At 41.0% G+C, this 21,523-nt stretch overlaps 1 protein-coding gene across 2 annotated transcripts in view; it reads left to right on the top strand.

The window, feature by feature from the left end:
* Positions 1–21,523, top strand: part of ARHGAP29 (Rho GTPase activating protein 29) — a 241,177-nt gene that overhangs the window by 199,207 nt on the left and 20,447 nt on the right. For both annotated transcript variants that reach the window (XM_082265500.1, XM_082265501.1), the window contains 9 exons: positions 4,033–4,113; positions 5,935–6,123; positions 7,994–8,131; positions 14,603–14,793; positions 16,902–17,068; positions 17,157–17,282; positions 17,357–17,455; positions 20,136–20,299; positions 20,514–20,702. In XM_082265500.1, the coding sequence (XP_082121626.1) occupies positions 4,033–4,113; positions 5,935–6,123; positions 7,994–8,131; positions 14,603–14,793; positions 16,902–17,068; positions 17,157–17,282; positions 17,357–17,455; positions 20,136–20,299; positions 20,514–20,702 (1,344 nt within the window). The remainder of the gene's footprint in view (positions 1–4,032; positions 4,114–5,934; positions 6,124–7,993; positions 8,132–14,602; positions 14,794–16,901; positions 17,069–17,156; positions 17,283–17,356; positions 17,456–20,135; positions 20,300–20,513; positions 20,703–21,523) is intronic.

Consider the following 21,523-nt stretch of genomic DNA (forward strand, 5'->3'; position numbering starts at 1 on the left):
TTTACCCAGCTTTTTGGCACTGCTTGCTTTGACTGCTGATCACAGGAGATTTGGAGTGATGTTTGGAGCTCTGGTGGACTGACTGCTGTGCTGCTCAACGTTCTTGTTGGAGAAACTGATATGAAAAAGCAAAAGCCTTGCCTCTTATTTTGGCCACCTCCACAAAGAGACATGGTACAGAATAAGCCATTGTAAGTCCGTAATAAGAAAGATCAGGTAATGTTGTGTCTAGTCCTGCCCCCTGCTCGCCGTTTTTGAATCCAGCATCTAAAGTAGAGATGCTTTTTCAGGCTTTTTAAATGTTTCAAATAACTTCAAACCATGGCTGGAGCAAATGCTGGTTTACCACCAAGTCTGTATGTCCTCGACCATTATTGATACTTTCACTAATTGCAACTCGCCATCAACTGGATCACTAAGGAGACCACTAAGTACTTGCTCATACAACCTCACTTCCTTGCTGGCTGAAACATTACAGAAGCCTTTAATCACCAGTGAGGGAATAGCTGAACCTTTTATTAATTATTATTCTTACGAATTTTTAATATGTGTATTCTTTAATGAGTTAAGTTTTAAATTGGCTATTTTTTTCTTGCCTGGTTAATAAACCTAGTACAGTATATTGTGAAATATTTTATTTGCTTATGTAATGTTTGTATGTTTAAGTTTACATCCCACCTCCAGCACACAAATTAGTACACATTAATATGTCCCCAGTGAGATTTCACCTCCAGCACACACATTGGTCTTTTCCTCTGTATGCATCGTTCAGCATACACACAATGGTCTTTCCCCATTGAGATCCCAACTCCAACAAGCATTGGTCTATCCTCAGTGGGAGCCCACCTACAGCACATATTCATTGGTCTTTCCCGGTAAGAACCCACCTTCAGCACATGCCTTGGTTTTTCTCCTGAATCCCTTCCATAGCACACAATCTCCAGTATCTCCTCCAAGACTCCTCTATCTACAGTCATACCCTCACACTACACAAACTGCACATTGAACATTTCCATGTCCTCATTATAGACATTGCATACTGAACCTGGACACAGTCTTGGAGGTTCAGCACTAAGAATGAAACTCATTTCAGCAGCAGTCTCTGCTGTCTCCCATTTCTGCAGAAGTAACGTTTCTCAATACTTCCTATTGTGTAATTGAGGTTTGTGTGCATATTAGGATGCAACCTTGGTTCCTCGCCTGTATTCTTCCCCAAGCACACACACACATTACACCCGAATATCCATACCAGCATTAAAGTGTAACTTTTTATTTTTCAGGGATTAGAACACTTGTCAATTTTTATTTCTGTACTTGTTCCTGAGATTCACCCTGTTTTCCTGGTTATTATCGAACGAAAAGAGAATCACAAATTTTGGGTTGACACCAGGACAGCAATAGAGGGGAAATCTTCAATGAGGACACTGGTTGACACACTCGGATTCTCTCACCTCCTGTTTTATGTATGGGCAGGAAGCAAAGGGAAATCTCTTATAGGGCTCAAAGCAAAGAGCAAAAAAAAAAAAAAAACAAGACGGGTTACAAGAGGTGGGGGGGGGGGGGGGGGCGTTTTCCTGTATTTACACTTTAGGATGCCCTCCAGTAGGCAAAACTAGTTTTACACTAGCAGAATATGAGCATTAACTTAACAGTGACCATTTTGCAGCACATGTGCATTAAACCATCTTCTAACCCCTTCAGTCCTAAGTGTTAACCCCTCAGTGATCTGTCTACAATGTATTTGCTTCAAGAGTATGTGCATCAATTTATCAGTAATAAATACCGTATTCAAAGTTTTTTACAATAATCCCTCAGTGACCTGTTCCCATTATATTAGCATTAACCCCTAAGCACCCAGTGCTCAGTCCCCAGGCATGTATGTTAACCGCTCAGTGCCCATTTCATGTAGGTAAACCATCCAACACCCAGTGTATATGCTTTAACTTCTCAGCACCAGTTCTGCTTATGTACATTATTCCCCCAGCTGCCAATACCCATTGTATGTGCATTTACCCCGCAGCAGCCAGGCCCCAGCACGTATGTTACCCTTTAGCATCCAGTCTCCAGCACATGTAGAATGTTCCCCTTACATTCATACAGTACACCATGCCAAATATAAGTCTCCTAATCACCGACTCTGGTCCAGTGGAAATCTCAACTCCACTGTCCCATTTCTTGTTTAAACAATCCTCGGCAACAAAGCCTTGCCTCACATCCCCAGCACTGTCCCCTCTGTAATTGCTCCAATGATATGGTACCTGCTAATAACCTGAAAAATGATTGCTGTCTTTTTTTTTTTTTTTTCCCAACATCCATTGTCTCTAATTCCACTGACACACTCTCATGGTCCCCACTACACCCACTGTCTCACAATCAAAATACCTTTCTTTAGGTTTAGTGGCCTGTTTTCTGGACACTGCTTTTTATTTATTTTCCTTTTTAAAGACCTTCTGTGTGAAGAGCTCAGCTCCGATTCTACTCTGTAGTTACTTCGTTTTGGAAAAAGGAGTCAAGCAATTTATGGGGCATATTTTTCTACTCCTTTAATTTACTTGTATGGCTATGGCCATATTGTTTCGTGATTTCGTTGCCAATTATGGAAGTGTCAGTAATTACAATTGATGAGTCAAAAGAATAAACGTTTTTCCGCTGTTATACCATCAACACCCCATTTTTGCATATACTGCCCACTGTCATACCTCTCCGTAATTCTCTTGTACCATATTCCCTCCTATTATACTATCCACACTCTTCACCTGCACATAATTTCTCCCGCTATACCCTCAGCGCTATACTCTCCTTCATATACTGCCTGTTGCCATAAACCGTGCTTTTCTTCCTGAACATATTGTTCCCTGCATGCCCTCCACAGTACTTTCCTGCATATATTGACTCATAGCCATACAATCTGCAATCCTTTTCTGTACCTACTGCCCGCTTTTATATTCACAGACAATGGCTCATATTGTCTGCTGTCATACCTTCCGCGCTACTCCCACCCATATAGCCCCCTACCCTTCACAATACTCCCCCCTACACATACTTTCCTACTGTCCACACTCCTCCCCTGCAAATACAGCCTTCGGTCATACCCTCCGCACTTCTTTCCGGCTGCCGCTATAGAACACTATATGCTCTTTTCCTGTGCATACTGCTTGGTGTCAAACCAACCGCACTCCTCTCCTGCTCCTACTGCCCACTATAGAACACTATATGCTCTTTTCCTGTGCATACTGCTTGGTATCAAACCAACCGCACTCCTCTCCTGCTCCTACTGCCCGCTATAGAACACTATATGCTCTTTTCCTGTGCATACTGCTTGGTATCAAACCAACCGCACTCCTCTCCTGCTCCTACTGCCTGCTATAGAAAACTATATGCTCTTTTCCTGTGCATACTGCTTGGTATCAAACCAACCGCACTCCTCTCCTGCTCCTACTGCCCGCTATAGAACACTATATGCTCTTTTCCTGTGCTTACTGCTTGGTATCAAACCAACCGCACTCCTCTCCTGCTCCTACTGCCTGCTATAGAAAACTATATGCTCTTTTCCTTTGCATACTGCTTGGTATCAAACCAACCGCACTCCTCTCCTGCTCCTACTGCCCGCTATAAAATGCTATATGCTCTTTTCCTTTGCATACTGCTTGGTATCAAACCAACTGCACTCCTCTCCTGCTCCTACTGCCCACTATAGAACACTATATGCTCTTTTCCTGTGCATACTGCTTGGTATCAAACCAACCGCACTCCTCTCCTGCACATTCTGCCCCCTGTCATATCCCTGTCCTTATTAGTTTCATCCCCAACATTTCCCATTCCGATATGGAAATTCTTTTGTTATTTAGAATGTATGTATTAGGCAGCTGTGTATATATACACAAGTGCATTTTCTTGTTAGTGATTGGCTGTTATCAAAGTGTGAAGTTCACTTTTTTTCCCCAAACAGTGTGCTTTGTAGGTCTTGCATTTGTTTTCAAGCATACATTGATTTAACATGCAAACAGCATAACAGTCTTACTTTGGCTGCAGCCTCTTCAAGCTCGAAGATCGGAGCTCGACAGACAAAGGAAGGAAATGAAAGAACTTTGGCAGCGAGAACAGAAGAAAATGGTTGGTGCACATAGTTTTAACTTAATATGTGATTGTTTCCTTCATCTTCCTCAGTGAATTTGTTTCATGCCATTGTTTCCAGTGTCCTTGTATTTTTTTTCCTTTAATATAAATTAAAGCCTAAGTTTTTACTTAAAAAAAAAAAAAAATAGATGAAAAACCAGCACAAGGGATATTACTTACTTTTAATATGATTTCTCCCTTGTGCTTCTGTGTCCTGGTTTAGCAGAAATCTTATTGCTACAATGCCCCAACCTAATAGAACTGTGGGAGCCATGATGAGAAATTAAGAGAGCTTTCAACTGTGCCCACCCGAAGTTCCTACCTAGCTCCTCCATTCATAGATACCGGTACTACAGCTTCTATGTTCTATAAATGATACAGCCTGTGAATGAAGGGGGCAGACCTTTAAATTATACATTCATTTAAGTTTTATTCATACAAGCTGTAATACAGACTCTATGAATGGAGGAGTTGGGCAGAAAGTGCAGGCATAGTCAGGTACTCTTGAGGAGTGCCTGCCACAACTACCTTAGTAGTATTAACCCCCACTGCACCGGTAGATTACATCGGTGGATGTGAGGGGGCATTTGGAGGCGGAAAACGTATGCTAAACCAGGATACAGCAGTAGAAGGAATGCATCAGGTTAAAGATTGTTTATATCCCTTTTGCTGATTGCTTTTTTTTTCTTTTTTTTAAGTGACACTAAACTCTGGTTTAAAAAAGATATTCTATTCAAGTATGTGTTCTAAACTCAAAATATTACCTTCTGTTGCTCCCATCCTCCTCCACATCTCCAAGTTCCTTTAGGATATGAACTATGGGATTTGTAGTATGCATGGAGCAGTGCACATGCCCCAACTACTGTGCACTGCTTGTTCCAAACAGACAGAAGTGAAAGGGAAAAGAAGAGGTTCAGAAGCTCATAGAGGATGTTACAAGGCAGCAGAAAAACACATTAGGGCCCCTTTCACACTTGTGTGACCTGCGACTTGATACTGCAAAGCCACATGGCAAGTCATACCCCATGATTTCCAATGAATACCATTTATATCTGTGTGTCTTCAAGTCCCAGCAACTTCAAAGTCATTCCTGCACTACTTTGGTCAGACTTTGATGCGACTTGACATTATACACAGGCATTGCTTCAAATGGCGTGACTTTCAGGTTGTGCAAGTGTGAAAGGGGCCTAAGAAATAATTTAATGAAAAATAGATTACAGGCCCATCAAGTATTGAGTGATTATGGATTATTTTTAGAGAATAGCATTATCAATTTGTGTTACTTTAAGTAAATTTAAGCCAGGTACGCACATAGTAAAAACTGGCTGGTTCATCAGGGACTGTCTTATTTTCAGTACATGTGTACCACAGTCTTTTCAATGGAAGCCGGTCTAATGTTCAGAATATCCTGTCCATCTTATTCAGATCCTGGCATGAAGATAGACCTTGGGTCCATGCTGTGGCTTACTGGTTAGCAATAGGGTCTTGCAGCACTGGGGTCTTTGGATCTAAAGTCCGTCAGGACATGATCTGCATAGAGTTTGCATGTTTTCCCTGTGATTGCCGTTCGGGTTCTCTTGGGGTACTTAGATTTTTTTCTCCCCAAAGACATGCTGGTAGGTTATTTGGCTCGGCCTTAGAAAGTGTGTTTGTATGTGCGATGGGAGCTTTAGATTGTAAGCTCTTTGAGGGCGAGGGCAAATGTGATTTATACAGTATGTAAAGTGCTGCATAAATTGTTGGTGCTATATTAATACCTGTAATAAATAAAGCATTAGGAATATTTATTTCTAACCTGAAATTTCTGTGTTCATGTAGCAAGAACTGGAAACTGCTTTAAGGAAAGCCAAGTTGCTGAATGTTCAACGACAAGATGAGCATGAAAGAGCAAAATTAAGCACGATACGTGCCGAAGAAGAGCAGCTTAGTTTGTCTGGAGGGCTCATGAAGGATGGCAGCAAACAAGTGGAGAAAAGACGGCGTCTAGAGGAAGAGGCATTACTGAAGGTAGATTTGAGCTGAATCATTTTGTAAGACTGTAACTGGCCTATTTAAAATGATAAAGCGCAATATGCAGAAACTAGTAGCGAAATGTATTTTTTTCTAATTGATAAGTGTTATGAACATAATTGGAACACTGAAAATGTGGTTCTAAGGAATGGTTTACTTTAATTGTGTATGATCAAGTATTGAACACTAGTGATACAGCAGCCTTTTTAATGTACATCACGGGTTTTGGACTCAGTTTATTCACAGGCTGTGTCAACAGGCTGGGGGGGCAAAACAGAGTTGAGACTCTCTACGGCTGCACAAAGGAGTGTGCAGGATCTGGCAAAGGAGTTCTGTCGTCCTCTCTGCTGCCAGCTGCTCAGAAGGTGGGGGCAGAGACAAGGGGGGAGCCGCAGCTGCAGGAAAAGGCAGAGACAATGGGAAGCTGCAGGAGAGGGCAGAGACAAGGGTGGAGCTGCAGGAGAGGTGCGAGGGCCACATGACATGGCGGTCTAGATTTGGCTCTTGGGTCTTATTTGACACGTGATGAACATTTAGTGGACTCTGTAGCAATAAACATTCACTGAGCTAATTGGCCTGTATAAGAATTCAAAAGAACAACTTTTCTGTATATTGTACTGTGGACTGCACTTGTCTGAAGGAGCTGACACTGCAGCCTTCTTTAATTTGCTATCATGCAGCATTTGTGCTTACCAAGCAAAAATAATACTTCCATATTCCTGTAGTCTAGTCCCTTCACACACAGTCTTGTGAAATGTGATTGAGTAGTGAGAAATAGTTGTGCTGGATGCAAGGAACAGAAATACAGCGCAGAGTGCAGCTACCCACAGCAGTTTATAATATGGTAGATTGGTTGATCTGTGAAAAAAATAATTTGTTTTTTTTTTTACTTATGGATTGCATAAGGTGCTCTTACTTCAATACTCTTTTCAAGTAAATAGTTGCATGCTTGTGTACTTATTTGTGCAATGCAACTGTAAAATTGAACAATCTATACTGTAGTACTCCTTAACATAGGAATGGTTTTTCAACATGCCTATACTCTGCTTCAGGCAAATAAAATCATTCATTGGTCTACTAATCCTATCCAAGAAACAATGTAGCTCTGCTCAAGGCAGACATTTAATTTGCATTTACCTGAGGTTTACAGAAGTATGTATTTAAGCAGGGCGTTCACAGTGCTTCTGAGTAGCACTGAAAGTTCTTTCCATGTTTTGTGCTGTGTAACTTCATTCAGATCTTCATCTAACTTGCTTAGGCTTCTAATGATTATTGTAGACTGCAACAGTTGAAAAGCAAGAGGCATAAATAATTTCTTTCGGATTCAGAGATGTGCATAGATTGTCACTGACATGTTTAAAAGGAATTTGTTGCAAGACAGAACACCTGTGTTAAGACTCTGATTGAAGCAGTTTGTTAATTCTAAGCTATCTTCCTCTTATGAGACAAAAACAGAAACAATTCCCAGCTCAATTCACTAACCAGTTTGCTTACCAACCAAATTAACCTGTCTTAGTGTCGGTTCACATATATGCGATCTGGGAACCCTGCGAATTCACTTCGGATTCCCTCATCGCATTCAAATCCCAGGCAGTTTACACTGTCATATGCGAATCGCTGGGGGTGTCAATACGGAGTTGATAAAAAATACAGCCTCGGGATTAATATATCCACAGACTACTAGGTTGGTGATTAGGAGAGGATGTTGCCAAACAAGGTGGTCTGGTATGTGAACTCAATGCCAAGATGAAAGATTGTCACTAGTCTTCCCATGTATTTCCAAGTCTGATTGAAGTATGAATTTCTTAGATACGTATTCTTGGATATGTCTTGAAGGTTTTTCTTTTATTTTTTTTATGCTTGGCAGGCAGAAGAAGCTAAGGAAAATTACAAAGGCTGTGTGGCAGATGTGGAACTAAAAAGGAATGACATGGAAACTGTTAAGAGTGAAATCCTAACACAAATCCGAGAACTTGTTTTTCAGTGTGACCTCACTCTAAAAGCGGTATGTTGCCAGCATTATATTTGTGAACTAGAACCATTGACAATAAACCAATCCCGTCTATACCTGATAAAGATTTTCACACAAGTTCAGTTTTATTTATGCAACTCTAAGGGTATTACAAGAAAACTAAGCAAGGATGTATCAATAACTTTACAGTTTATGGCAACAGTATGTTTTTCCTCAAACAAAAGCTGTAGCTTACATCATTATGCGGCTAGCCTTGCGCTCCAGCAGTGACTTTGTTGCGATGATGTCATTGGTCTGCTGCAGGCAGAAGGTAGCATTTCTAAAATCCTCCCCCCCAGTAATCCATGTGCACCATTGTAACTTTCTAGCAAGTCACATGGTGAAAGGATGAAGCCGAGGGTTAATATGCATCAGACATTTTTGGAAACAGCCAAGAAGTAAATATCAGGATTTACATCTGTGATCTCATCTCAGTCCTGCACACCTCCAAAATGCTAAATGAACGATCTATGCAAGATTAATGTTAAGGTAGGAACAAAAAAATGAAAGCCTGTGTATTTAGTAGAGAACGGTGATCACGGATTGATTGCACTTCATTTAAAAAAGTGCACATGGAAATGGGTGGGTAGGTAGGAGGGTAGATGATGCAGTGTGCTATTGAGGTCAGCTGGTCAACTTCTTTCTGTGTCATGACCTCTAGTCTGTCCAGGAAGTAAGGCAGAAGTAATAGAGAAGTGTTTTAAAACAGCCATAAAAAAGGGAGGTAAGCGTGTGTAGAATAAATGGAAAGCAGTTTTATTTTTGCAGTTATTTTTGCAAGTACAATAATGCTATATTGGTGCATGGGGGAGCTGGAATTTAGAAAAAAAAAAAAAAGGTGAACTTAGAATTTTAAATACCTTATTACACATGCACAGTTATCCTGTCAGTGATGGTTTCCAGGACTTAAAAAAAGTTCCAAGGGCTCCAGTTCAGCAGCAGAGGCTGTGAAGAGAGATGGGACTATTTACTAATTTTTGGGAAATAATCCTCCATGCTGCAGCCCCCGACAAAGTTCTGGCTTGCCCCGGAGGATTGCTATAGAAGAGGGTGGACCTTTAATTTAATTGTCAGGAGCTGTGCCACAAAGGATTACTCTACCTGCTCCACAAAATGATTAATAGTCCTGTCTCTGACTCTGGCCCCTGCTTCTGAACTGATGTGGCCTTGGGAACTTTTAATTTATCTCCAGAAATCACAACCCAAAGGTATTTAAAGAGTCCCCTCTCTACCCCTGCGCTCCCTGCTAATTTGATGGGGTACAGGAGGATGGCTCTACCACCCCCCCCCCCCTCTATTGGCAGCCCTGCCTGGCTTCGTCCTCCTGAAATTAAAAAGAAGATGAAGGCATTTTCAGGAAGAGAACTGAGATCTTTGTGAAATGTAATAAATACCTGGAAATGTTACTCTTAAGGGCCATACACACTAGAAGATTTTCTGAAGACTTTTTCCTTCAGATTTACCTTTTCTATGTAGTGCAAGGGCCTGCCAGATTGCATACAAATTAAATGTGTTTAGGTTTGACCTCATATTATCTGGTTTTGGTAAATCTAAAGGAAAAAGTCTTCAGAAAATCTTAGTGTGTATGGCCCATTAGGCTAGGTTCACATGTGGCAAAGTATAAAAAAACTGGCAGTTGGTCTGTGTTTTTACTTACCCCTGACCACATACCTTCAAAATGAAGGTCCATACACATTGCAGCAGCCACAATGCTTCATGACGGGTCTAATTTATTTTGGCATGTTGCAATTTTAGGTGATGCTGCTTGCCAAACGTGCACCCATTAAAGTCTATAGGATCATGCTACAACTGCATGCTTGTTGTATAACCAAAGGGGAGCTCTGGCTCATAGGTATGTTTAGCACACTATGCTGCTATACATGTATGGGACAGCATAGTTTTGCTTTTTTTGTCAAGCTGAACTTAAGCCTCGTACACACGTAACGATTATCGGCCGACCGATCAGCTGTCTTTTGTCCAGTGTTGTGTTGGTTGAAATGTGCTCTAGACTGCACATGATTTTTCTCGGCCAGCAACAACCAAATTCAGAAGTGATGTCATGTGCTGGTTTACTTTCCGTGTGTTTTTTTCTTCTCTGAGCATGCCCAGTCTTGCTCATCTGATTTTTGTCTGCCGAAATCTGTACTGACTGACGGAAAATCGGCCGTTGTTTTGACGGCCAACAAAAATTTTATAGCACGCACACCAGATTTTGTTCGGCCGAAAAGTCGCAGTCGGTTGTTGGAAGCATCATACTAACAAGCCGACAATCGGCCGATCGGACGTTGGCCGAAAATTCACGGCCAACAATCGTTGCGTGTGCACGAGGCATTACACTTTACCTAGTGATTGGCTAGAGGACAAGTGCTATTTTTGGTTATTTTTCTTCAAAGTATCCTCTTTACCTTTAAAAAATGTTTTGGCATGTACCCAGGTAACATAGTAAAAATTTGTCACTATCTGTGAACTAATGACACCAACTGCTCATATTTCATGAAAAGATTTGTACAGCATGATAAGAACTGATGCCACAGAAGAAGAATGGGTAGCTGCTTTTCCTGTGAGTGGGATGACCACTTTGGTGGCTTTGTAGTGAAGCCAGCCCATTCAGCAGTGAAGGAGTTAGATGGAGTGCTACGTTAAGCTTCTCCTGGGGGAAATATCCAAAGTGGCCTTCTGCCAAAAACATTCTCTGTTAATAACTAGAAGTCCACTACTGTCTTAAAGCTGGCTGCATTAATGTTACTTTGAAAACAGAATACCGATCTGATGCAGTTTGTTTAATCTGCCTTGCTGGGAAGACACAGACATGTTTTGGAATAAAGATGATCCCCCATAGTCCTGAATCAGGATGAAAAGTAGCAGTTTCCTTTTGAAACTCTTCCAAGGACATAAACCCCCTTTCACTTCTGTATCTTTCTACTTTGTCCTGTGCTCTCCTTCCGTGCTGAAGGACTTGTACAACAAATATAGCCTGTGTGCTTCTGAGCTGTGACTGTTGAACCAGTGTTCTCTCTTGTAATAAGTTAATTATTTCGCTGAATGAGTCTATTATTGCTTGGTTGACAATCTGTTAATCCGTGAGTGCCTTTCCCCTAAAATCTTAGTCTTTCAAAGTCTGGTACTTCTGGCCAGAAGCACGGTGATCCCCTCTTGATGTCCATGAGGCTAGGGGGGCCAGTCTGGTGGGTCTCATAAGGCTTCATTAACTATTTTGTAGAGATAGAATGCAATTTGGTTTAGATGTGGAACGTGTGTATTATGTTTTAAGGAATGTTGGTATTACACATACTGTGGACAAAGACAAGGAAGCAGGAACATCTTTAAATGTGATTGGCTTAGATTTTGGTTTGCTATGTGAAAGTAAATGTAAAAAGACTATTTTTTTTTTAAGATTTATCTTCAGTAAACATAAAGCACAAACTAAGCCAAAATGTTTTTTTTTCCTCTTTGGCTAGAGTGGAGAAAAACAGAACCCCTATCAGATTTCTAGTACATTATTGGCAATTTTCCACTGCAAGTACCGGCTCGGCTCTACTCGGCCCTGCTTGGCCCTGTTTGCTTTTCCACTGCTGGTACCGCATGGTACGGTGTTGGAACGGTTCGGTATGGTACGGTATGGTTTGCTTTTCCACTAAAGTAGTACTAAAGTTAAGTGGGTGGGATAACAACGGGGTGGGTGGGATTCTCTGACCAATCAGTGGCTAGTAGTGACTGCATGCAAAGGAATGTGGGATATGGTATCGGTTATGGTACCTGTTGGAACCACAATCGAGTAGGTACTGTTTTTGAGAGCCGTACCGTTCGGTTCCATGCAGTTGAAAAGCGCCACCGTACCGTACCAACCGTTCCTACACTATACCATGCAGTACCAGCAGTGGAAAAGCACAAAAGCGAGCCGAACCGTTCGGTTCCATGCAGTAGAAAAGCGCCATATGTGACCCCCGATGGGAAAGACCCCTTTCCTCCCAGGACTGGAAAATCTCTTCAGTGCAGTCAACAAAACACTTTTCAGGAAAATGGGAAGGTTTGGATTGGAACCAGTGTCAGGTTTTTAATACGGTCTGCTTCTTCCTGCCCAAATGAAATGTCCCCTTCATTTGCTGTCTCGGGAAGAGAGATCACCCTAGTGGGGTCATGGACAACCACAAAAAAAACAAACTTGACAGGAGTATTTACTTTTTCCAAGTTTATCCAAAGCTGAAGTAGGGCTTTAGGTAGTAAAAGGGTGTTGTGTAGCCTCATGACCCAGCCTTTTGTATAGACATTTGCAAGTATTTTTGGCCCTGCATGTCTGTGTACCCACAAGATGATCTGAGATTAGAAAATCTGTATAGTTCGCTTTCCAGCCTCATTCCTGTAGAAAGTGACACTTAATCACAAACCGTGCTCTACCATTAAAAAGCGTTCAATCAACAATGACTAAGAACAATGTTTAAAACATACATAAACACATATTTATCTTGTCACAGAGCTAACAGCTTTTTTACTGCTCTTTCCTGGGCTGTTGTTGTGGTGCTAGCCATACAGATAGGCTTCACTTCTGAAGCTTTAAGCTATTGGATAACAATGTTTACACCTATTGGGTACTATGAAGCTGGGGTGAGCGGTCAGTATGTAGTTCCTCAGCAGTAGTGTCAGAATGTTGCAGAAGATGTAATTCCACCTGAATGCTCAAGCACCGTTTACTTCGACCCCAGTGTGCAGATCTTACCTGGGGAAATAATATTTTATAATGGTTCTTCAACCTAGAAATAAAAAATTTAAATTTTTAATAATAGGACACTTGCCTGTCCAGGGATCCAGTGCTGTACCCACCAGAGCGCGCTCTTTAGCCGCCTTTGAGTCCAGGTGCTGACATCTGACATGTATACTTTGGTTATGACTGCTTGTGATTTCCCATTGCGCTTGCGCGAGTTGCACTATGCTTTGTGAATAGTCCCGGCACTTTTTAGAACCTGTGACATGTCCCAGATTGCTGCGCGGGGGTAACTGGTGTCCCCCCCCCCCCCCCCCCACCACAAAATAAAAGTGAGACTTGTAAGCAGAACGTCCCCTTTTGGGTGAAGTTCTGCTTTAACAGATGTGTAATTTGCCATCGGTGGTTCTCTCCTGGGTGTCTGTCAGGCTGATCCAGTGGCTTTACATTTTGAGCTGTAGACCCAACACATGTATGCAGATAAGGGGCTCTGACTTTTTTTTTCTGGATCCATTATTCAGAAAGTGCTTTTGCCAGAGACAGGCAAAAGGATTTACTTTTTTCCTGCTTTTACTGGATCCGTTATTCAGAAAGTGCAGATGCCAGGGACAGGCAAAAGGAGGTCAGCAATAGTTGCCTTTTTTATTTTATTTTTTTTTTTTTACGCCTAACCCAAGCCCTTAACATAATCCTAAACTTTTTTACTTGAGAGTAGGTACAAGATCAGACACAGTATGTCTATTTAATTTATTATCCAGAAAATCTTCTCTGTGATTTATTTTCACTTTGCTGCTTAGGCCTAAATTTTTCTTTATGATGAAGTTACACTAATGGCCACTCCACTTTCCAATGTGGCTGTACTGCCAAAAAGCATTCATATTGGACAGTGACATGGCATTCGATGGAACTGAGTCAGGAGAAGTTAAGCCATAACTTCAGCTTTTAACCTTCAAGTTAACTGTTGCCATTAAAAAGCTTTGGCTAGAACACCTCAAGTCCTCTACCTAATCCTAATGTTATTGTAAAGGCTATTTTAATAAAAATAGGTTATAGTTAGCTGCTCTTGGCAGTGGTATTTCACAGAGTGGTCCTTTACCCCTTATCCTGGAGTACTCTGTGCCCCAGTAACCCCAGGATGCTGAGGGGACACCCGTGCAGGTGTGCTCCCAAACTGGGCTGTGTGCATCTATAGAGACACAGTGCAGCTCTGCCACCTCCCCCTCTTCACATGATTTGACTGACAGCAGCAGGAGCCAATGGCTCGGTGTCTCCTGTGAGACCAGGAAGAGAGGTCAGCTGCGCTGCAGACTGGCACAGCTCTGGATTGAGAGAGGAGGCAGGTGTTTAGGGAGAGGGGGAGAACAGGCATTGATAGGTTATTTTACCTTAAAAAAAATATATTAAGGTAAAAAAAATGTTTTTGCGTTTGTAATCACGTTAACTCTTAACATTAATTAACATTAAAAAAAAAAAATTACTTTATTGGGCACCAAAAGTAATGTCCAGGAATTTAATTAGATCAGACCAAACACTTCTGCAGTGTCTGAGAGATCACATTATGTGTGGTGGGAAGCAGCAGGGTGGTGGTCTGGCAAGCATTTTATTCCAAAAAAGGACCATCAAATTAAAGAAAGTAACTTCATGCATCAATGTGTTTACATAGTTTTGAGGTTAATTCATATTTATAATTTTTGGGGGTACTCCAATATTAGGAGGAGTTTTATCTGAGAAAATGTTCTAATCATCTAAAAATCATCTTTAAACAGGCTACAGTAAACCTGTTCCAGATGCAACACGCCCAGGTGGTATCGCTGCCTGTCAACTGCCAGTCCCTCTGTGAGAATGCCAAGCTTTATGAACCAGGGCAGCAGTTTTCAGAGTTTGTAAGGAACTTGCCAAAGGATGATTGTGGTATTGAAGTTGGGTCCTGTGAAGCTTCAAATTCACAAATTGGTCGGTAAGTCAACCACATGGTGTATGCAGTTTTACTTCTGTCAACAGCTCACACATAACAAAAGGGTCCATGAAAGCAGACAACCAGTCGTTTGTCTAGGGGTGCATATATACTCCCTCTGTAAGAGCAGTGCAGTGTACAAGTTGCTTGGCACAGTCTTAGATTTGTGGCACACCTACTCTAGATGGCCATATTATGAAGTGGTATTCAGTTTTCAAGATTTTCTTTCTGTGGCCCTGTGTAAAGATGATGGCACAGAACATGTCAAAAAGTCATTGATAGTATGATGGTGTTAATCCACATGTAGTTTGTGCTTGAAGTTCTGGCTGTGTGTTAAAGTTGTCAAAAAAGTGGTTGTAAACCTCTGAAAGGAAAAATGAGCAAAGCATATCCTTCAATAGTGTGTATTTGCCTCAGCCCAAATCATCTATTGTGGGGTCTGACTGCTCTCTCATTCCATTATCTGCATGAGTCAATTCTGCAAGTCTATGCTGACACTAGACAATCCAAGGAGATTGCCCCGCCCTCTCCAGCTGGTGATTGACGGGCCTCAGTTGTGCATGTTTCCCTATGAGACTGTGTTGAGGGAGGTATGTCCTTTCCCTATGCTCAGCTCTTAAATTTTACTTACCTCCCTGCTTTATGCTGTAAAGTGTGAAATCTAATCCCTGCTTTCTGGATCTTGGAAATGCTTTGTAAATTCTGTACTTTGAATGGCTGTAGAGGATGGGGGCCGCAGATAAACGGGTACAACTTATGTAGGAGGATGTGTTTCATCTGCATCCCCTGAGGTTAGTCATTTCAGTTGGTATATAAAAGAGATTACAACCACTTTGTATCTGGCAGCTTTATCTGTTTTTTTGTAGCTGCTGGACTTTGCTCGTAAGATGCCATTACAATTGCAATTAGCCTAGAGTGGTCCTATTTGATGATCTTTGGCCAGGTCAAGTTTAGTCTGTCCTTTTGAAGCCAAGGATGTCTGCTTGAATATTGCAGGACTGTGGTGGAATTGTTCATGTGCAATTACTTCTTTTGTTACCTGCGCAGCATGGGTGTTCAAAACAGGTTATAAGATTTATCTATCATAGTAGTTAATAATAATAAGGTACAGCCCCAACAGCAATTATACACACAAATGTTGATATTTCAGGTTGAAAAAGTCCCACAAATGCAGATAATACAACTTAGAAGTTGATAGCCAAGAAGTCCAACACCTGGAGATGGGATCAATGAAGATGGAAAAAAGTCACCACGTGCACAAAAATGAAAGGGATGTCTGCTTACCGGAAAAAAAATTGACCACCGATTAAGGTAGGTCAAAATACGCATTTGCCACAGAATTCCAAATGTAACCCTGGGAAGCCGGTCACCAGTTTCCAATCCATAATCTGTGCAACAGGCGGTTCAGAGATTCCAATCTGAATTTGTGTTTGGTCTCCAGCAAAATGGCTGCCAAGATTTACATCCAGAGTGACTGGGCTCAGAGTCTCAGTTTGATCATTGATTGGAATCTCTGAACCGGCTGTTGCACTGATTATTGATTGGAAACTGGAGACCGGCTTCCCAGGGTTACCTTTGGAATTCTGTGGCAAATGCGTATTTTGACCTACCTTAATCGGTGGTCAATTTGTTCCGGTAAGCAGACATCCCTTTCATTTTTGTGCACGTGGTGACTTTTTTCCATCTTCATTGATCCCATCTCCAGGTGTTGGACTTCTTGGCTATCAACTTCTAAGTTGTATTATCTGCATTTGTGGGACTTTTTTCAAACTGAAATCTCAACATTTGTGTGTATAATTTCTGTTGGCACTGTACCTTATTATTATCATCTTTTACCATTTGTTTATGTACTGGCAGCCTTGGATGTTCATTAGCACCTTTTTATTCTATAGTGTGACCAAGCGCGGCTGGTTTTGTATTTACTATCATAGTAGTCAGCCATATACTGTATGCTCTGCAGTAGGCTAAGTCGAGAACGTTCAATGTTAAGGGGTCTATTCTGTTCATCTTTGGCCAAGTTACTTGTGCACAACATTGCAGTGGGTTAGAGGTGCTCATTCTGTAACTGCCAACAACCTGGGCAAACAGTCATGTTTGATTTTCACTCTTAGGTCTCTTATGCCAAAGGAAAAGAACAGTGCACACACCTCTCATGGGAACCTATCTCAAGGATCTGCTGAATACTCCAATCAATCTCCTGAGGATCTTGGCAGTCCTCCTTATAGTCGCTCTCAGAAGATTGGGCAGAAAAGATCAAGCAGCAGTACTGATATTCAAAGTATGCCTTTTAAAAATCATCACCTAAATGGCTTTTTACCATGTTTAGTTACAGCTTCTAACCTTTATGCTTATTTCCTCTCCTAAAGCATTAAGAGGTCCACCATTTAGGTCGTGGTCTGTTGGTAACCAGAGTAGTGGCATGTGCAGCGATTCTGAGAGTGCAGGTGGCAGCAGTGAATCGCGATCTATGGATTCTCCATCAGCTAGCCCAGGTACAGGTTGTTCATTTAAAGCTGTTCAAGAAAAACAATATCTATTATGTGTTAATTACAACTTTTTGTTACAGGTGACTTTAAAAGACGACTTCCGAGGACTCCATCAACTGGTACTATGTCATCAGCTGATGATCTGGATGAGAGGGAACCTCCGTCACCTTCAGACAATGGTAATTTTCTCTCCCTGCATCCTTCAGCTAAAGTTGTAGAACAACGGAAGAACATATTTAAGAAAAATATGTTCTGCACCAACTAAATATGAGTGCACGATTTTTCTTAGTCTCTCTGCAAAGCCCTACCTGTTGCGCTTGCTAGGAAATTCCTCTTGGCTTCCTGTGATATTGTAGCAATGATGCTGCACTGTTCCTGAATTTAGAGCAGAGTTGCCACTCTCGTATTGGCGATGCCTACTTGCAGTACGGTGTGATCCAAAAATGTTGCAGGAGGTGTGATAATCAGAATTGTCACTGCCGATTCACAAGTCTGTAAATAGGCTCCTGGCCGCACCAAGTTCTGCTTACTGCTGTTTGGATTACCCTGTCGCTGAAAGCCTCCTACTGTGAGCTGCAGTGTCTGGGAGAGGAAGATTTGAAATACAAATGAAGAGGGTTTGGATGAGGTAGAGAGGGTAAAGGATATTTTGCTTTTCTTTGAGGCTTGTATATTATGTAGTAACTGTATTTGCTGTTTGGGATGTCATACAGGAGCCTTTAGTTTTACTTTAGTGGACTATAGCAACCTATTTTAGGTTGAGTATCAGCAGTTAAAGTTTTGTTCCAGGGGTATCAGAAACAAATTATTTCCTGACAGTTTTTATTTAAAGTATTGCCAGTATATCTCCATTCCTAAAAACTAAAAACCAATTCTTCAAGCTATAAGGTGTGGTGTCACTGCAGAATATTTATTTGTAATCCGTGTTAACCACTTCCAGCCCCAAGCCAATTCTGGCATTCTTTTCCTACATGTAAAAATCATCATTTTTTTTTGCTAGAAACTTAACTGGGAATAAAATGGCGTGCGTTGCAATTTTTTATGTCGCATGGTATTTGCGCAGCAATTTTTCGAACGTGATTTTTTTTTTTTTTTTAAACACTTTCATGAATTAAAAAAAAAAAACAAACCCCAACTTTTTTGTAAAATGTGAAAGATGATGTTACACCAAGTAAATAGATACCGAACGTGTCATGCTTTAAAATTGCACACACTTACGGAATGGCGCCAAATTTCGGTACTTTAAAATCTCCATAGGTGACGCTTTAAATTTTTTTTTTTACAGGTTACCAGTTTAGAGATACCGAGCGGGTTTTGTGCTAGAATTATTGCACTCACTCTAGCGTTCGCGGCTATACCTCTCATGTGTGGTTTGGGCGCCGTTTACATTTGAGAGCGCAACCTACGTATGCGTTTGGTTCTGCATGCGAGCACGAGGGAATGGGGGCTCTTTTAAAAATATTATTTCTCATTATTTTTTTAAGGTTGTTTTACATTTTTTCTTTGATTTTAATTTTTTTGATCACTTTTATTCCTATTATAAGGAATGTCAAGTCCTTTTTATGGAGAGATCTGTGGTTTATAAGTCCATCTCTTGACGTTGCTTCTGAGTGTCATAGAGATGGCCAGGGACCATCTGGTCCCTGGCCAACTCTATGGTAAACTGCGGCCGCCGGCAGATTTATTCTCCACCTACCCTGATCGCCGCCTTTAAAAGCAATTCAGCTGTTAAATTGACGCTGTGTAGCTTCAAACATCATACAGATATCGCCACTCAAACTCCAGGACATCATATGACGTCCATCTAAGGAGAAGTGGTTAAACGGTCAGTCAACCCTGTGATTGTGCTAGTCTGGTCATCCATTCAAAAGTTGGGTTCTGTGCTTCTTATATTCCTCCCTGCCATGGTGGGAAAGGTGTAAGAAGGTGAGGTCTAAGAATACAAGATGTTGGGTTTCAGAGAATTTCTAAAATTAGAGAAAACTTACATACACTGCTCACCTTACCTGGCTGTACTCACACCACTTCCATGGGCATGCCTTGGAATTATTTTGCATTTTTCAGTTGTCAAATAGCTGTACATAAAAGTCCATATAACAATCTTTTTATAAATGGTGGAAATACATTGATACTTTTGATCTGCTAATTTCTGTGCTAGGCATATGTCACAAATCTTGTAAGCATCAATTGCTCCTCCTTGCACATCACAGCTGCTTAGGTCATAACCAGCCATAATTGTCCAGCTGCTCTTATGTAGCGCTTTTCCTGGCCCAATCCCGCTTATGTTGTCATCCACTTTACTATAGTAAAGTTGGTGGACACAGCTTTGAGGGTGGCTTTGTATATTAAATGCACAGACTTTTTTTAGAAAGGGGGTAAAAATGTAATTGGTTAGAAGTCATCTTATCAGCTGCTTTTGAAAGACAACCTTTGGCCACTTAAATTATGATACTATTTTAAAAAGAAATGCTGGGTAAATCACTAAATACGTTCATAACTAATAACCAAATTTCCAAAAAATATCACCGAATCAAGTCCAGTTCAGAGTTTGAATGACTTATCTATGCTGCCTTCAACGTTTATATAGAGAACATTTTTAAAAGCTTGCACTATATTGTAAAACCTGATTTTTTTATTATTTTTTTTTTGTCTGCCGCACACTTTGTGACCTTTTAAAATACAGTCAGGACAGGAAAAAACTAAATCATGAACAAGTTTAGATTTCTTCTTCAAAAGGGTTTCATTTTATTATTATTATTATTTTTTTTTTTTCATATTGCCATTTTGGATACCAATTGTGCGTAAGGAGTTCCTTGTGTAAAGAATTTTAACCCAATGTTAAATCTGTATTTTTTGCAGGTTTAAATGACCTTGCTGTTGAGATTGCAAACTCCCCTGGACCTTTCAGGAACACTGTTATGTCCAAGGCATCCCAGACCCACAAATTGCGAAAACTGAGAGCCCCATCCAAGTGCCGAGAATGCGACAGCTTAGTGGTGTTTCATGGTGCTGAATGTGAGGAGGTAAGAGTCCAGTAATTCTGGTTTTGGCAGAAAATACAAGGATACGGCACATTGCTTTTCTTCTGGAGGTTTTTTTTTTCTATGTGTTTGCTGCACTTCCCGTCCCACCCAGGACTTATTTTCAGTACGGCTTTAAGTCAATGATTACACAATTGTTATTATTAGCCATTGCATAGAGGAACAACAGCCCATTTAGTGTGTTTCTTTATTGTAGTGTTCTCTTGCTTGCCATAAGAAGTGCCTGGAAACATTGGCCATTCAGTGTGGACACAAAAAGCTTCATGGAAGACTTCATCTGTTTGGAGTGGAATTCACTCAAGCTGCTAAGAACACCCCTGATGGCATTCCTTTTATTATCAAGAAGTGCACCTCCGAAATAGAGAGTCGTGCTCTCACTATAAAGGTAGGCGCTTATCGGCATATATTCCAGTTTGTTTCCCCACCTCTATTCCATGTAGTATAAATTCAGGAATGTGTATTGTTGCAGTAATTGTGGTCTATTAGTGCACATGCCTAAAGTAACTGTCATAAGAGAAATACTGGAGCTCCCTTTACCAACTGCCTTCTAAAAATGCTTGTTACCTGTTGCTCAGACTCCCTTAATTCTATACATTCTGAGCCTCTGACTCCGAACAAGTATACAAATCAAGAAGGTCATGGAAATGTCTTTATCTGTATACTTGCATGGATGCAGTGACTCAAAATATTGAAGTCAGAGAGTCATGATGACAAGGGGCAATCGGCAGTTTAGTAGGAGGGTAACAGTGGCAGTCTCCATTTTCTCTTACAATAAGTTTGTCTTAACCGCTTAAGCCCTGGAAGATTTTACCCCCTTCCTGACCAGGGCCTATTTTGCGATTCGGCACTGCGTGACTTTAACGGACAATTGCACGGTCGCGCAACGCTATACCCAAATGAAATTGATGTCCTTTTTTTCCCACAAACAGAGCTTTCTTTTGGTGGTATTTGATCACCTGTGTGATTTTTTTTTTTTTTTTTTTATCATGCGCTATAAACAAAAAAAGAGCAACAATTTTGCAAAAATAATATTTTTCACATTTTTTTATATGAAATTCCCCCCAAAAAAATGTAAAAATCAAATTTTTTTTAACATTTTAGGCCAATTTGTTTTCTGCTACAACAGACATGTCCGGCCGTCCTGCTTCCGGGTTTGCGTCCTCCGGCTATCTGATTGCCCGGAGGCGTGATTACATCACTCCCGCG

The sequence above is a fragment of the Pelophylax lessonae genome, assembly GCF_965119305.1.
Source record: "Pelophylax lessonae genome assembly, chromosome: 8".
NCBI classification, from domain to species: domain Eukaryota; kingdom Metazoa; phylum Chordata; class Amphibia; order Anura; family Ranidae; genus Pelophylax; species Pelophylax lessonae.